The following is an 18,538-nucleotide window of genomic DNA, read 5'->3' as shown; positions in this document are numbered from 1 at the left end:
TAAGGGTGTCTGCTGAGCATTTCTTGGTATCAAGAAATAAAGCTTCAAGTTCACATTTGCTTGTACATGAATACCCCTGGGTCAACACATACTCATGCATACAGACCTATAACTCCTACAAATACTGTCATGGAAAGGTGTAACTGAGCCCTGGAAAGGACACAGCCAGTGAAGAGCATCAAGCAGAAAGGAGAGTTAGTCCCTAACTCCGCCAGCCTATTCAGTGTGCATCCCTGTGCCAAGCCCCTCTGTGGCCTGAGTTTGCTGTCCTTGGACAGCTGGCTCTCCTCTACCCTCCAGCCTCATCTGCCTCCTGGTGGACTCACTGCTGAGCACGCACAGCCTCTCCCTCCCCTACAGCCTATGCCAATTCGCTCACCCCTTGTCCTGTCACCCCTTCCCCTAGAGGGCTCCTAAGTCCCTCCTCAGAAGCAGTTTCTTTCACACTTGAGACCACACTTCTATGATGCTCATCTTGCAGTGGGATTCTGAACTCCCACTTGTGGGACCCTGACCCACCCCCCTCCTGCCAGGATCCGCTCCTCACAGCCCTTCTTTGGTCAATGGTGTTTGAAAGACCTTCCCACCTGGCCCCCCCTTTTCTTTGTCCTATACATGCAATCAACAGCCAAACCCAAGAGAGCTTCTGTCTCACGTGTTGTCTTTGTTTCAAACGTTACCTCTAGTTTAGGTAACTACAAAGACCCCTCTCTCACCATTCCCTGACCAAAGCCTACAAAACACTGCAGCTCAGAACAGTCAGGAGTCTCTGCATGCCCATCTACTCATGTTCATACTGGTCAGGCAGCCACAAAGGACCATCCAGAGCACCGCACCTGGCCTCCTGGCACATGCAAATCTGACACAAAGTCAGCTGCTGGCAAAGCGGCCTCCAGCTGTGCCTCACACACACCCCACAGTCTCCAAAGTCCCAATCTGGGCTTACACTGGGCTCCTACTGGAGCAGCAACCCCATCCTGCCCCACCAGCCAGCTCCACCGCCCACCTCAAACTCCTCCCTCAGAAAGTCCCAAGTGAACATTACTACTCCTAAGGCCCAGAAAGAAGGTCTTCTGACCACCTGGGCTTCTCCCATGACATTTCACAACAGGCGAATGTCTACAGAACTCCACAAAGAGGATGAAAGATTCATATGAGGGGAAACCGTGTGCCTATGTACTTACTACCTGTGCTCAGATGCCCTTCACACCCGACATGGGTTCCTCACTAAACTAGGCCCTGCGTGATCCCAGAAGGAATATGGCTTTTACCCTTTAAAATAGCGATTCATGTCATCCTCTGCCTTTAAACACTTGATACATAAGAACTGCCTATAAACAGAAGAAAATACATACTTCTCCAAGTAACTGATATGACATTGCTATGTGACTAAAAAGCCAGAAATACAAGAAATCATGTAGGATTAAAATACCTTTAAAGAAAAGCTCAGACACAAAGAATATGAAACACACAGAATCCAACCCAGTGATAAAGACTAGTGAGAGCCCAGACTGTAGGCCACTCAACCCATCAAAGAAAGCCCACCCATAACTGGAACCTCAGTCAAGGCAAATGGACTTCCAGTATTCAAGAAAGAGAGCTTCACTGTGTGATGCCAGTTTTAAAGAAGTGATTTTGTAAATGTGATTAAGAATTTTAGTGTAATTTGTATTAGAATATTTAAAAAGGCTTAAGATGTTATAAGTTTAATAAAATCTGTAATGGTTGTTAAAAGAACTCAGACTTCGTTAGGGGTATGAATTTGTCATGTGAGGTATTTACATGCTTACAGAGAAAATCAATGTTAATCATAGGAATAGAACTTGAAATGTTTAAGGGAATTAATCCAAATTGAAAAGGAACTAAATATGCTCAACATGGGTTACTGGACATCAGTCAAAGAAAGAGTAGAAGTATTTCTTGTTCACTAGATTTACAAAGCTTTATAAATGAAATACAATTTACAAAACACCAGGAAAAATTTCTAATTTTAAAACTAAAAGTCAACTTAAAACTGTAAATAGTCTTTTCTGCATATTAACAGTCCCTCTTGGAAATAAAAACTCAAAATGATACTTCAAAAACACACCGTATCTCATTTTCTATATCTGCAACTAAAATAAGGTAAAATGTAACTGAGTTTTTGCAGTATTTGTCTTTCAAAAATATTTGGAACATCTATGTTCTAAATAATTACAAGCAGATAAACCATACTCTGGGGCATCTTTGTGGCCTACAAAGTGACATATCACTAGGGACACCCCGTGAAAAACCATGGACTGGCACACACTCCAAGCACCTGTCACAACACTGCACGGCACGGAGCTTTCTTGGTATCAGACCACCAACCTCCCAGCTTAGCTCCTATAGGAGCTCACTTGGTTGAAAAAGATAAATCACTACTGCTAACAAGATAACCAAAGCTGCATTCCAAGGCAATGTGGAGCAGCCCAAATAGACACCCATTTCCATATGCACTCAGCTGTAAGAATTTAGTTCCTGCAAATACCAAACACACTATGGCTCTTTCGTAACTGCAGTTAATTACAGAAATACACAACTTACTTTGCACCATCAAATACAATGGATTTGACTTGACCACACTGTCGAAAGAGAGACTGTAGTTGTTTATAGTAGAGAAATCCATAGGGAGGAATGTGTTTCAACTGTAACACATAATGCAGTACTCATCAGAGCAGACATCAAAGTTAACAGAACAGTAATAATATTCATAAGCTAAAGCTATTATTTTAGTTCACAAATACATAATTCACTGCTTTAACCATAAAGTGTAGGTTCTATGGATAGATATGTTTCATGAATAATGACTTTTACATTATAACTAAATTTTAATAATATACATTACATATGAGATAATTCTTTGTTAAAATAATCCAAAGTCTTAACACAGAAATACTTTTTCTGTTATGTTTTATTTTGCCTTAAAATAATCAAGCTGACTAAATCCATCTCTTTAGAAGACTCTTCCTATGTAAGGAATAATGGGAACTAGAGGGGAGCTAGCACTGGTTAGGGCAGGGGGCATTTCCCCCACCACAGCCACAAGTAAAGCACACTGAGCTGCAGAAGAGCTTTTCCAGCCCCGGGAGCTCGCTTTCTCCCTTCTGTTCTGGTGACTCACGTTCCAGGCTCAGGCTCTGGCTCTGGCAGGAAACAAGGGACCCCAGCCCTGGCCCCGGCACCCAGGTCCTGCATGCCTCAGGACCCAGTCCAGCCCCACGAAAGGCGGTAGGGGAGAGTGCCGGGGCTCCAAGGTGTCTCATCAAGTCTCCTAAGGGAAGGTATGGGGCCGCCATAGGACTCAACCACCCCATGAAGTAAGGCTGATGGTAAATCCCAACCTCAAGGGGTCAGCGGGAGGCTCAGAGAAGCATGAACATGAAGTATGTAACAAGGGGCTTCTCAGGTAAGTGGTCAATGCTAGCTATCATCTGGTTTTTATAACACACACACACACACAAGTTGTGGCCTCGAGACAGCATGGCAAACAGACTGTCTCATGGATGGAAGAAGCAAGCACAGCTCCGCATCTGAGGACAATCCTGTAGGATCCTTCTCCAAGTACACAAGAGACAAGAGAACACCATGAAGGGATTCAAGGAAGCCAATCAAAAGAGCCTGGTCCACCCTGAAAATCCACAGGAGCAGAGTCCCCAGAAGTGAGAAAAAGCTAATGATTGCCTTTTAAATTAAAACCCCTTCCCTAAATATGAAGTGCGTCTCAGCCGCCTGTCTCCAGCCTGAGCATCAGCAACTTCTAGGCTCCTCAAAGGCCTCCACAACACTCTAGTAATCTGTGACCCTTCCTGCCCTGTGTGCCCTATCGCTTCAGTAACTGATGACAACAGGAACAGCTGGCATGATTGAGCGCTTACTGTTTGCCAGCAAGTCTGCCAAGTGCTTTACATCCCTCATCATCAGAGAAACTGATAATGGAACTGAGTAGTCCAATAAAAGTCCAGTTCCTACATGCTGTACTCCAGTTGTGCATCCTGAGTAACCATGTGCTCAGGCGGAAGCAAACAGTCCACACATGCAACCCAATGGTCTGTGCCTATGGCTGATCATCAGACTCACTAAAAACACATGTTCTTTCAATGCTCATTTTAGGCCATTCCTTCTAGCTAAGATTCTGTGGCATGGGGCCCTCAAATACGAATTTAAAAATAAACACTCTCTAGGTGATTCCATTAGACATTCAGGTCTGGATCACAGTTTAAATCCCACTAACATTTTTACTTTGTGTGAAATGAAGTTGTTAACTAAGTATTCTTAAACTTATGGAGAAGTATCTTAAACTCTTCAAAGAGGCACATGATCAGTCAACATTAGCTATAAATTTTTAATTTCTCAAGGCTTTCTTTCAAGGCCAGGTCTGCAAAAAAAGGAAAGAAGACTGCTGAGCAATTAGATGTACTTGAAAAAGTCACACATAATATTCACTGGAGGGGGGTGTGTGAAATATACCAGGTCCTTGTAAAAATGGGAACTGGAAGAACATAATGATCTGTAGTAACTACTACAGAAATGGAGGTCCTACCACGATGGTTGTCTTTGGGTCTTTGCCAGCCAGCTCCCTCACCGCCATCTCCTCATCAGGCTGTCCGAAAGTGAAGTAATTTGGGTAAAAAGCACCTGCCAATACCACCTGGAAGAGAATTGTATTTTCATAAACTAGCAACATTATCATCTGTCTCACCAATACGTTAATCTCTTCCCAAAATTATGTAGCAAACATCTGTAAGGTAAAAGATGAATTTATATAAAAATACTGGGATCCCTGGGTGGCGCAGCGGTTTGGCGCCTGCCTTCGGCCCAGGGCGCGATCCTGGAGACCCGGGATCGAATCCCACGTCGGGCTCCCGGTGCATGGAGCCTGCTTCTCCCTCTGCCTGGGTCTCTGCCTCTCTCTCTTTCTCTCTCTGTGACTATCATTAAAAAAAAAAAAAAAATACTAAACCTTCTACCAATAAAGCAAAAAAGTCACAATTCTGACATTTCACGGTCTCTAACAGAAGCACTCCAGACATGGTCCTCCTTCAAAGGAGCTGGAGCCTATCTCAAAAGATTTAGGAAACAGTGGTGAGCTGAATGAGGGCATGAATGACTGTACACACTTTCCCATCTGCTGCCCAACATACTCACCTCTACTGGCCAGGCACCTCTCTAGACCTCAAGAAGCACATCCAATAAGCATTTCTTTCTTTTTTTTTTTTTAATTTTTATTTATTTATGATAGTCACACAGAGAGAGAGAAGCAGAGACACAGGCAGAGGGAGAAGCAGGCTCCATGAACCGGGAGCCCGACGTGGGACTCGATCCCGGGTCTCCAGGATCACGCCAGGCCAAAGGCAGGCGCTAAACCGCTGCGCCACCCAGGGATCCCCCAATAAGCGTTTCTAAAAAGCGCTCTGCAAAGAGTCCCTTCAATCAATCAAAATACACCATTTTAAACATACATCCATGGAAGACTCCCCAGCCTCAAAGCAATAGGACATCCAGAAAAACAATGTTTTCCAACATGACTCTGTTCACTGAAATCTACCTACAACCCAATTCTACATGCTGATGTACACAGATGTAGTCCTTCTCTAAACCCCCAAAGTAGAAGCATTAGCCTCTTTCTAGAATATGTTTCCCTCTGCACAATCCCTGAAAGGTCCCACCCAACAAGCTAGCCTGATCATGGCCTCTGAAGTTGGTATTTCAATTGCAAGGGAATAGCTACATGTTGAATAATAGTAAGAATGCTTTTAGTTTCTTAAAAGCAAAAACCCAAGGACCTCTCTTGAAGTAGTAACAACAGTAGTTGGGTGCTACAGAAACATTCCTCTGAAAGTTAGGTGTGGAGCTGGATGACCAACAACTCCATGATGTGGAAAACCTGAACTATGCAAGACAAGGTCTCTCCTACCCCCAGAGCAGTATGAGTATCATGGGCCTAAAATAAAATCTCTTGACATGATTTGTACCAGAAAGAAGGCATAAGCACTTTCTCAACCACACCACCTAGTAAGAAAAAAGGATAAGAAGAGATGTCCAGGAAACCCCAGCACACCTGCAGGATGAACCGCTGCTTATATATATACTCCTGGTCCATGACAGGCCGCCGAGAATCAACATACATGTTGAACTGGGAGATCCTATTCTTCAGTTCTTCATATAATTCAGCCACCTAAGAAAAACACATTGAAATATGATGTCTCAAAGTACCTATGCTACTCAGAATAGTGAACACACTGGAAAATAAGTGCACAATGGGGAAAGCATTCATACATCTACAGGATCAAACATCACATTTGTTAAGAATCATCTTATTAAAGATGAATAAGAAATGGAAAGGATGTTCAATATAACACTAACAAAATAACAAGACACAGAACCTTACAGATTTCATGATATGCATCTATAAGTGCTGAGTGTGCACAGGTGCCTGTACGTGCATGCACGCACACACACACATGCACTACAAACGTGTACTCACAATGCCCTCTGGGGATCTAAGAGCAAGTAACCAGAACCATATCCTCTGCTTTAAGTCCTTTACACACCTCAAACCTCCCCCTGAATGTGTACTGCTTCTGTGATTAAAAACAACCTGAGAACAGGGGCTCCTGGGTGGCTCAGTTGATTAAGTGTCTAACTCTTGATTTTAGCTCAGGTCATGATCTCAAGGTCATGAGATTGAGCCCATGTCAGGCTCTGCACTGAGTGTGGAGTCTGCTTGAGATTCTTCCTCTCTCTCAGCCCCTCCCTGCAATCAATCAATCAATCAATCAATCAATAAATAAATAAATAAATAAATAAAATAAATTAAATTCCTAAAAACAAAAACAAGCTGAGAAGAAACTGAGGGTTGATGGAGGGACATGGATGGTGGACAGGTATGGAGGGCATTTGCTCAGATGAGCACCAGGTGTTGTCTGTAAGTGATCAATCACTAAATTCTATACCTGAAACCAATACTATACTATATGTTAACGATCTAGAATTTGAATAAAAAACAAAAACAGAAACAAGCTGACCAATGGTTCAACATCTGCTCTGATCAAATCACCCAGTTGCAATAAAACCACTTGACACAAAACATCAAACTTCAAAGTGCATACATGAGAATACACAACCCCACATACCTAGAAGTGGTTCATGAATTATTTTACCACAAAATTATCTCAATAAACTAAAGAAGTTTAAAAAAAAAAAACATACAAACCACAGGTGTGAATGTTAACTGGAAAAAAACTGAAAAGAACTAGAAAGACAAAAAAACTTAAAAGCCATGACCTGTAAGGTGGAAAAGCCTGGAACATGAGAGGAAGGACCAAGCCCATAAACCACATGTCAGCCTATATACTTCCGTGTTCTGGAAAGTTTTCTTAAGGCTGTGGTCACATAGGACTTCTCTAGTTAAAAATCAGTCTAAGAGTATGCAAGTCACTTTTTCTGACCAAAATACAATAAAATCTGAAATGAACCACAAAACAATATATCAAAAATATTTTTTAAGGATTTCATTTATTATTTATTCATGAGAGACACAGAGAGAGAGGCAGAGACACAGGCAGAGGGAAAAGCAGACTCCATGCAGGGAGCCTGATGTGGGACTCGATCCTGGGACTCCAGGATCATGCCCAGAGCTGAAGGCAGACAATTAACTGCTGACCCATCCAGGCGTCCCCTTTTCTGTCTTAACCTAGAATTGTCATGCTATAGATGTGATATAGTACTTGTACACACATACACACACACACACACACACACACACACACAACACAGCCTATACACTTAGTGATCTAGCAACATGGGCTTGAATTACTGTTATGTTAAATTGAAATGTGGCTGTACACAAAATGAAACACAACTTCTTCTGGAATCAGTGTAATTTTTAAAAGACTATGTACTGTTTAAAATGCTATAACAGTAATTTCAGGGTCCCTCAAAAGTATTTCTAAGTGGAAATTCAAATACCATTCTTAAAAACTCTTCAGTCAAGGAGGAATCTGACACTAAAAAAAGTTAGAGAAAGGAATAATGACAGCCCCTACTTATCAAAAATCAAAGGGATGTGACTAAACTGTGCAAACAATACACAGCTTTAAATACTTTTTAACTTGAAAAACCAGAAGTATTAATGGATTAAATACTCATATCAGAAAGACTAAAATAGTAAATCAAGAGACAAATAACTAAATTAATAGAAAAAAGTAAAAATCAATTAAAATTGATTTTTTAAAAAAGATTTTATTTTTATTTATTTATTCATGAGAGACACACAGAGAGAGAGAGAGAGATTGAGAGAGAGAGAGAGGCAGAGACACAGGCAGAGGGAGAAGCAGGCTCCATGTAGGGAGCCCGACGACATGGGATTCAATCCCGGGACTCCAGGATCACGCCCTGAGCCTAAGGCAGGCGGCTAACTACTGAGCCACACAGAGACCCCTCCTAAAATTGATTTTTAAAATTAAAAAAAAGAAAAGGGGGGGGATCCCTGCATGGCTCAGTGGTTTAGTGCCTGCCTTTGGCCCAGGGCGTGATCCTGGAGTCCCGGGATTGAATCCCACGTAGGGCTCCCTGCATGGAGCCTGCTTCTCCCTCTGCCTGTGTCTCTGCCTCTATCATAAATAAATAAATAAAAATCTTTTTAAAAAATTAAATTTTAAAAAACCTCTATCTTTACACTTCCCCTAAAAAACCTACACAGTAAGACGGACAAACCAAGCCAAGAGTAAGTCCTCTGAAACTAAACCAGGCTAAGCATGTGCAAACTGAGCAGTGAAGGGTTAACTCACAGCAGGCCTTGAGATATCCACACCCTGCTCATTCCAAAGCCGCCTTTGGTTCCTGGGACAAAGCCTCTCAGCCCTTGGAACATCCTGCCTCAATAGTGTCCTGTTTGCCTGAGGCATTGGGGCTGACTAGTAGTAGTTCCAGGAGCAACAGGATTTATGGTGGAGGCACTGTTGCCGTTTAGTACCCGTGTGACCTCTGGAGAAGACAGCAACAAAGTAACTAGGGTCAGCTATGTGGGCGCCCTAGGCCTACATAACCACCCTCACATAAAATCCTGGACACTGAGGTCCAAGTGAGCCTCTCTGGTTGGTAACACTTCACAGGTGCTAACTCCCATGGCTGCTGGCAGAGCTGGCCATGCCCACAAGCCTGCAGGGGAGACAATGGGTCCTTGCATATTGGTGTCATCTGGACTTCTCCCCATGTGCCTTTCCCCTGTGCTAATCTGAACCTGTACCCTTTGTTATAGTAAACTATAACCATGAGTAGAATAGCTTTTCTGAGATCTGTGAGTCCTTCTATCAAATCACTGGGCCTGAGGATAGCCTGTGAACACAAATATCTAATCAAGAATCAGAGAGGACAAAATACACGATATTCAGAATGAGGAAATGATGTTATCACTCTTGAAATGTAGAGGAAATGATGTTATCACTCTTGAAATTATACTACTAAATAAAACGGATTAAATACATATAATCATATATACAGGTATAGAGATGTACTGCATATTATACTTAAATGTAAATATTCATGAATCACAGAATACAAAAACTGTATCATAAATATGCAACGTGTACACAGACCCACCCCCCAACCCCGAAGTCAGAGCACTCCTGACAACACTGCATACCACAGGCACTTCACACACCCTGGACGCACCATCTTTATTCTCATCCACAGAACTCACAACTCACCTCTCTGATCCTCTTGATCTGAACGTAATGTAACCGCCCCCAGTCAAGTTCATCCTTTAAATAAATAATACTCCATGTTAATTCACAAATTAGAGCAAATTTGGCTACCATAATACATCTGCATCACCCGAAAACAGATGTCAAAACGACCAGAGAAAAATCATGGCTGACTCTTGGACTCTTTTTTTTTTTTTTAATTTATTTTTTATTGGTGTTCAATTTACTAACATACAGAATAACCCCCAGTGCCCGTCACCCATTCACTCCCACCCCCCGCTCTCCTCCCCGTCCACTACCCCTAGTTCGTTTCCCAGAGTTAGCAGTCTTTACGTTCTGTCTCCCTTTCTGATATTTCCCACACATTTCTTCTCCCTTCCCTTATATTCCCTTTCACTATTATTTATATTCCCCAAATGAATGAGGACTCTTTAAAAGGAAGCTTTAACCTTAACGCAGATACCTGTTATAGGGATGCCTCTAGGCATGGCAAATTTAAACACACAAACCCATCAACAGTCTTTTGAATCTCATCAGTTTAGAACAAAACCTGACAGAAAAAAAAAAAAAAAAATGAAGGCCTACGTGTTGAATTCTTGTAGGCCTATTCTCTAAAGCTTAGCTGACAACACCTAGAGGAAAGGTTTCAGGGTTCTTATTTAGGAACAGACACCTCCAGGTTCCCAGCTGCAAGCACTAAGCTCTGGCCGCCCAGGTGGTTCCTGACCCTCTGGTGGATCACGGGGACTCAGAGGTGGACGGCCAGCCACACAGCGGGGCTCTGCCGCAGGCTGGGAGAGTCACCCTAGTAAAGGACCGCTGCCACCAGAGACAGGCTTTTGCCCCAGGACAGCCCGTTCACTGTTATGGCCGCTGGGCTGCCGCTCTCTGGAGACAGGCTACAGGGGCCTCAGCTCAGGCCCGGCACTCTCCTGTGTCACCTGCAGTGATCAGGCCCAGAGAGAGGCCACAGGGAGTCTCCCCAGATCCCTTACAACCAGCCACAAACAGAAGAAACAGACAACCAACCTTTGGATGGCGCAGTTCTCCACTCTGTCGGCAAGTCTGCCAAGTCTAAAAGTAAATGACCCAGTTTCAAAACATTTCATTAAGCTAATTAAAAGTTTTTAAAGTCTAATTTCAACACATTTTGACCACTGAAAAGTTACAAATTTAATTTTTTCCAATCAACTTCATAAAACTGGCCTCCCACCCCCATTTACTTCTTCCAACATGGTCTGTTCCATGTTGGACATCAACAAGCCTCATGATGCTTTCAGCAGAAACAGGGCTATGGTATGAAAATGTACTAACAACCTGTTAGCTGTTTCCTCATTTGCACAGAGAAAACTTACCTTGAATGCCTCAACAAGTGCAATACAGTCACTCTTACTATTGCCAGAGAAATTCACTTTGTTCCTATTAATAGATAACAAACAGTGTCATTCCATATCATTAAAACAAAGTGACTTTTAAAGATAAGAATGTCATGTACCTGTATCCATCAAGATGCTGCCTAAAAGGCATCGCAAAAAAATTCTTCAAAGAAAGAGCTGCCGCTAACAACACAAAAACAAAGATGAGGCAAGATCATTCAAGTGGCATTCCACAACCCTTCCAGCGGAGTTCTGTACGCTCACACTTACCTATAATAAGACATTCATCTAGACATCCAAATACGTGTCCAAGAACTATGAGTTTACCAAGTTGTTGATTAACAGGAAGCTGGGCTAAAACTCTTCCTAAGAAGGTCAGTTCACCATCATGGGGGTTCTCATCTTCTCTCTGTCCACTCACTGCAAGTGCCCCCACCTTTAGGAAACAAATTAGCCCCGTTAGCAAGTACTGACTTCTCTTTTTCCCTTAAGGTACCGAGTCTAAACAGGAAATAAAGACCAAATTCCAGTGATTAAGATCCTAAAAGACATCTAAGTTGACTTCTGAAAAACTGATGCTACCAAAAATTTTTTTTTAATTTGCTTCTAGTAACTTAGAATACATTTTATTACTTTTTTAAAAGGGTGACACTGCAAGGTAACACTCAAAATACTCCCACAAAAGTCTACTTCATTTACAATTTAACAAATATGGCATGCATGATATGAAACCAAAGACCTAACTACCACATCATGGTGGTCACAACTCAACTTATTTACCTATAGGGAGAAACCTCCTTAACTTAACAAAGTGTATTTCAGAGAAACCAATACAGGAATCAACAGCAAAATGCCAGAGCATCCCCAAGTTCAGGGCTAGCAGCAGAATATCTATAGCCCCATAAAGAGGTATGCAGAACAAGGCCCAGGGTGCAATCAGCAAGTGTGCAGAGTGTGAGCAGGGTGTAGAGTCGAAGAATCGGAGGAGGCAAAGCTGTTTCCAGCAAGAGAAGGAAACAGCGCCAGTACGGATTGCACACAGAAGTGCAGGAAAAGAGTCAAGGAGCGGATGGGCACCACAGGCAGATGTGGCCAGGTGAAACTGCCCCAGAACCCCCTCCAACACTGCCCTTTACGCTGGTCCCACATGGCCTTCAAAGAAGAAATATGCAAATGCCATTTGGCATTCATTACTTTAACATTTGCAAAAAAGTATATTCAAGAATAACCATTGCATCCCATCCTACACCTCTCTTCTCCCAGTGCACAGCAGGCAGGCAAAGCCCTGGAAAGCTAAGGGCCTCAGCAGGACAACTAACGAATGTAGGTCAATGACAGGTATGGAGTCTGCAGTCAACAATGAGGCATTACACGTTTTCAAGCAAATGCTGATTCTTTTATGATAATCAAAACACTTTAAAGATACCCACACATTATGAAACTTCTAAAATTTACCCAACAAAATCTTAGCTTTTCCCAACACTGATGTACATCAGACACACATACCTCCTTTAGTAAAAGGATGGTTCGTTCAATATCACTCAGACTAGGTGGAGAAAGGGCAGTTGCCAGCAAAGCTCTTGGTTCACCCATGTCCAGCAATTTCACTTTCAATACTGTGCTTCCTAAGGGACAACGCTGAAAAAAGCAAAAATTGAGAAATAATAAGGAAATAATTAACCTACCCACATGACTAGTACTTCAGACACAGAAGCAGAAGAGAGGAGAGAAAAAGAAAGAGGGAGACAGAGGGTGAGAGGAGGAGGAGGAGAGAGACAAGAGAAGACACAGATAGGGGAGGGAGGGGAGACAGACTGGGGATGGAGAAGATGGGGGGAGAGAGATGGGGGAGGGAGAAGAGGGGAGAGAGACAGATGGGGGAGGGAAGGGGAGAGAGACAGATGGGAAGGAAGCAGGGAGAGAAACAGTGGGGAGGGAGAAGATGGGGAGAGAGATAGATGGGGAGGGAGAAGATGGGGAGAGAGATAGATGGGGAGGGAGAAGATGGGGAGAGAGATAGATGGGGGAGGGAGAAGGGGGAGATAGATGGGGATGGAGGGGGAGAGAGATGGGGGAGGGAGAAGGGGGAGATAGATGGGGATGGAGGGGGAGAGAGACGGAGGAGGGAGAAGAGGGGGGAGAGAGAGACAGGGGAGGGAGGGGGAGAGACACAGATTCGGGATGGAGGGGGAGACAGATGGGGGAGGGACAAGGAAGAAAGACAGGTGGGAGAGGGAGAGGAGGGAGGAGAAAGATAAAGCAGAGAAGGGGAGACAAAGAGGAAGCAAGCAGCCAACCCCACATTCATGAGCTGTAAAGGGGCTGAGGAGCCCACGGACACGAGGAACCACTCCTCCCATGAGAAATGTAACATGCATGTGAAGTCCCAGCACAGCACCTGGTGCTCTATAAACAGCAAACCAGCACTGTGATTAAAGACTAGTTTGGGCAGATGATGATTTTTCTGGAATCAAAATTATAAAACACTTAAAATTATATTACTTAGATAATTCAGTAAAACTTGGTCTATAAATGACCAGAGTATATTACCAGCATCTCCGGAATGACATGGTCAGGGATAGAGCTGTCCCAGAAATCCCTGTGGACCAGCCTGTAACAGTACCCTTTAGACACTCGTCCCGCGCGGCCTACACAGGGGAAACATCCAGTGTTTTGCATTAGTCACTTTAACACTAGCAGAAATATATAGTTAAGAATCACCATTAAGTAAGAAGGAAACCTTTGTTATCTGGTACCAGACCAGGTCAGTAAATGCTTTAATACAAGTTAGTGTCAGAAGTCATCCTACACAGACTCAGTATCTGATGTCTACTCGGTGATCTATGGCATTAAATCCAACGCATTTTTTTTAAGATTTTATTTATTCATGAGAGACAGAGAGAAAGAGGCAAAGACACAGGCAGAGGGAGAAGCAGGCTCCATTCAAGGAGTCCGACGCAGGACTCCATCCCGAGACTCCAGGATCACACCCCAGGCTGGAGTCAGGAGCTCAACCACTGAGCCACTCAGGTGTCCCCCAATACATATTTCTTTTTTTTTTTTTTAAGATTTTTTATTTATTCATGACAGAGCAGGGGAGGGGCAGAGACACAGGCAGAGGGAGAAGCAGACTCCATGCAAGGAGCCCGATGTGGGACTCGATCCCAGGACTCCAGGATCACGCCCCGGGCCAAAGGCTGGTGCTGAACCACTGAGCCACCCAGGGATCCCCCCAATACATATTTCTAAAGAAACCAATGTTGGTCCTGAGATGGCATAGAAATTAAAACATTTTAAACATAAGACATTTTCTACAAATGCAAAGCTCATACTAATAAAAACACCAAAATATAAAGTTGGTGGGAGCGGGTGTGGCTCCCCCACTGACACGGCTGTGACAGGACACACGCGCAGGCCGTCACCATCTGCTTTGGGCTTTTCCACCAAGGCCCCTACAAAGACAACCGTCAGGACAGCTGCTTCACATGAAATGGAGGCCAGGGCCAGGCCTGGCCCTCACAGACCACATAAATGACTCTTCTCTTGTAACTGTATAGCTTGTGAAGCAGAAACTCCTTTTATCCCAAAACATAATAAAATCTCCCACACAGAGAGAATGGGTCAAGGGAGAAGAGTGTCCTTAATAAATACCCAGCTTTACAAAATGAGGCAGCCCAAGGAGGTTCTTTCCTTCCCTCAAACTTGGAGTCAGGAAAGATGGAGGAGGGGGTCTGGACTGGCGCTTCTCACCCCCACCTGTCTCTCCTGGTAGATCCCCTCACCACCAGGAGGTCCAAGGGAGAGTCCAGACTTCCAGCACTGCCACCAACCTACCCCGCACTGTATCTGCACATGACAGGACTGTCTAGGTAGAGAACTCCAAGGTAATGACTAAAAACAAAAGTAAAAACTCCTAGAACCAATTAGTGAATTCAGCGAAGTCACAGGATGTAAGATCGACACACAGAAGTCCATCACATTTCTATACATCAGTAATGAACACGTAAAAACTGAAGTTAGAAATGCAATGCCAGGGGCACCTGGGTGGCTTAGCTGGTTAAGCAACTAACTCTTGATTTTGGCTTAGATACTGATCTCAGGGTTGTGAGATTGAGCCCCATGTCCAGCTCCATTCTGGGCATGAAGTCTGCTTGGGATTCTTGCTCTCCCTCCCCTTCTAACCCTTCCCATGCTCACACTCTCTTTCCCTCTATAAAATAAATCTTTTTAAAAAAATGTGATTCTGGGGTGCCTGGGTGGCTCAGTCGGTTCTACCTTCAAGCTCAGGTTATGATCTGAGGGTCCTGGGATTGAGTCCTGCATTGGGCTCCCTGCCTCTCCTCTGCTCCCTCTGCCCCCTGTTCATGCTTAGCGCTCACTCACTCTTGCGCTCTCTCTCTCTCTCTCTCAATAAATAAAATCTTTTCTTTTTTTTTTTTTTAAAGGCAATGCCATTTACAATCATGCCAAGTAAAATTAAATACTTAGGATCTGTATGCTGGCAACAACACAATGATGGTTAAAGAAATGGACGAGATAAATGAATGGAGACACACATTGTGTTCAGGGATCGGATGACCCAACATAAACACACCCACACTCCACAAACTGACCAACAGGTTTAACACCATTCCTACCAAAAGCACAAGATGATTTTCTTGGCGACCCAGACAAGTTCATTTTAAAATTGACAGGGAGAGCAAAGCGGAATAACTACAACAGCTGTGAAAATAGAGAAAAAGGCGGGAAGAATCCATATGTTTTAGGTAAAGTCTCACTATAACCAGTGCACTGCTGGTGAAGGGAGAGACACTTCCACCAACAGGATGTCACCAAGCACCCAGACAGAGCCCCACATAAGCGAGCCCCATGGACACTTCACAAGGTGCAGAAGCCACTCAGTGGGGAAAATTCAATGATGCTGGAACAACCAGACATCCACAGGCAAATAATGAACCTCACCCCAAACCTCACACCTTTTACAAAAATTAGTTTAAAGTCACGTTAGTTCAAATGGCCACAAAACATTCAGTGAGAACACTCTGAGAAGAAAACACAGGGGAAACGCCTTTGCAAGCCAGGGCGAGGTGAAGCACTCCTACAGGTGACATGCAAGCACAATCCATGAAAGGAAGAAATGATACATTAGACTTCAGCCAAATTTAAAACTACTCTCTTTGAAAGAGCCTGGAAAGAGGATGAGGAGACACAGCACAGAACAGAATTTGAGTAACACGTGCAAACCACACAGTAACAGCTCACACAGGATTGGTATCACAGGTGCACAGAGAACCCCCAAACTCAACAGTCAACATGCACACAGTCCAATTGTAAATTGGGCAAAGACACGAACATTTCTTTCCAGACATTTCTCTGGAAAGAAACAGATGGCGAATAAGCACAGAAGAGCCGTCACCTCTACCAACACAATCACAACAAGGCACAATACTTCTTCAGAAAGGCCATGGCAAAGAGCAGCGGTGTCATGGCAGGCGGGCAATGACAGCTGGTAGGACCATGAAATGGTGAGGCCACCACGGAAACAGCATGGGGCAGTTTCTTACAAAACACATGCTTACACATGCTCCCTGTGTTCCCTCGGTAATTGCACTCCCAGGCTTTTATCCCAAAGAACTGAGAACTTATGTCCACATAAAACCTGCACATCAATATTCACAGTGGCCCTCTGTGTAACTGCCAAAAACCAGCGATACTGAGATGTCCTTCCAGGGGCGAGTGCACGAGGGGACGCAGCAGCAGCAGGACTGCTGACATGGTGGCAGCCTGGACGGACCGCAAGGAGGTTATGGTGAATGAAGAAAGCTCATTTCAGTAGTTGCCTGCTGCGTGACTCCATACATACGATATCCTCACCATGGGAGGATGCCAAACAGACCAGTGGTTGGCAGAGAGAGAGCAGTGCAGATGTGACTAGAAAGGGGCAGCACCAGGCAGCCCTTCTAGGCAGCGAACAGAGAACAGGTCTTGTGTTCTGACGGCTGTGCCGACATGAGTCCACATGTGCCTCAAACTGCACAGAAACACGCACCAAAGCTCAGGATAAACCTGCGCAATGCAGGCCTGGGGCCTGACTCCGCTTCAGGCAGAGGTCCCTGCTGACAAGCTGGGGGACACTGGGGAGAGCGTTCAATGGACTAGTTTTGCGACTTCTTGTAAGAGAAAGAATTATTACAGAAATTTTAAACATACAAAAAGACAAAAGCTAAAACTTCTATAATCTCAAGACTGGCCCAAAGATAATCATGTAACACTTCTGTGTATTTATTTCTAGTCATTTTTTTCTGAGCATCGGTTGTTTGGGGGGCACTTCTGGGTAGGGAAGTACATAACACAACATCCAGTTTTTCCACGATGCCGAATGAGAAGCTGCTTCTGCCTGTACTTGAGGGCTGCTCAATCATTCAGTCTTGCTCCACCTCTGGGTGAGCAGCATCAGGGGAGGCAGCAGAGGCGCGTGTTAAGGACATGGGCCCAGGTAGAGCAGCACCAGCACTGTGAGCACAGCCCAGACCACCACGCCTTCTCTAGCTCTCAGCCACACCATTAAGTGAGGGTATTAACAGTGTACTACGGCACAGGGTGGGATGAGGATCAAATGAGTTCACATCTGGGGCACCTGGGGGGCTCAGTGGTTAAACGTCTCCCTTAGGCTCAGGTTGTGATCCTGGGGTCCTGGGATTGAGTTCCGCATCGGGCTCCTGTGGGGTGCCTGCTTCTCCCTCTGCCTGTGTCTCTGATGAATAAAATCTTTTAAAAAAAAAATTAACTTTGTCTCTGTAAGTATCCTCTACTTTTTGAATTCACTGCAAAAACTGGTAGTGTTAAGATGAGCAGATGCTTGCCTGTTACACACAAAAACTGTCACCTAATTGTATGGATGAGGAGAGAATCAGATTTAAATGAAGAGTCTGATGATATGAATTATTGTTGCTGAAAACTTAAAACTGGTTCCAATAAAGAAAATATCAGCAAAAGAGTAACAAATACAAAAAAATTTTTAGACACCTGAATGTGCCACCAATTCATTACCATAGAACACAAATGCCTTACCTTTTCTCTGATTACAACTGGTTTTAGAGGCCCAACTCAAACGCAGACTCTGATAATTCGTATCTTCATCACAAACCAGAGTTCTAGTCAAACAAAAATCTATAACTGTCATTTAAAAAAAGGAATGTAAACACCATGCTAACAAGAAGTAACTGTGCAATAATCACAATGCATAGTGACAGAACAGTATGAAACATACAGTCTTTAGCATCAGTGCACACACAGAAGCCTCTGGAAATGCACTGGCCCCTCCTTACTGCTCAGGCTCACGTTATTTCTTCTAAGGACTGGGAGCCTCTGGGCATAAACCACATAAGCCCTAAGACCCAACGTGCCGTGCCACAGAAGAGCCCATGTGGACTGCAC

At 43.9% G+C, this 18,538-nt stretch overlaps 1 protein-coding gene across 7 annotated transcripts in view; it reads right to left on the bottom strand.

The window, feature by feature from the left end:
• Positions 1–18,538, bottom strand: part of TDRD9 (tudor domain containing 9) — a 106,186-nt gene that overhangs the window by 28,099 nt on the left and 59,549 nt on the right. For all 7 annotated transcript variants that reach the window (XM_025442854.3, XM_025442856.3, XM_025442857.3 and 4 more), the window contains 11 exons: positions 18,173–18,277; positions 13,652–13,749; positions 12,608–12,739; positions 11,372–11,537; positions 11,221–11,284; positions 11,081–11,144; positions 10,755–10,799; positions 9,729–9,782; positions 6,080–6,196; positions 4,562–4,669; positions 2,566–2,666 (listed from right to left, as the gene is read on the bottom strand). In XM_025442854.3, the coding sequence (XP_025298639.1) occupies positions 2,566–2,666; positions 4,562–4,669; positions 6,080–6,196; positions 9,729–9,782; positions 10,755–10,799; positions 11,081–11,144; positions 11,221–11,284; positions 11,372–11,537; positions 12,608–12,739; positions 13,652–13,749; positions 18,173–18,277 (1,054 nt within the window). The remainder of the gene's footprint in view (positions 1–2,565; positions 2,667–4,561; positions 4,670–6,079; positions 6,197–9,728; positions 9,783–10,754; positions 10,800–11,080; positions 11,145–11,220; positions 11,285–11,371; positions 11,538–12,607; positions 12,740–13,651; positions 13,750–18,172; positions 18,278–18,538) is intronic.

This window comes from Canis lupus, chromosome 8 (assembly GCF_003254725.2).
Source record: "Canis lupus dingo isolate Sandy chromosome 8, ASM325472v2, whole genome shotgun sequence".
Taxonomy (NCBI): Eukaryota; Metazoa; Chordata; class Mammalia; order Carnivora; family Canidae; genus Canis; species Canis lupus.
Note: the sequence above shows the minus strand (reverse complement) of the source record. Positions and strands in the feature narration are given on the sequence as shown.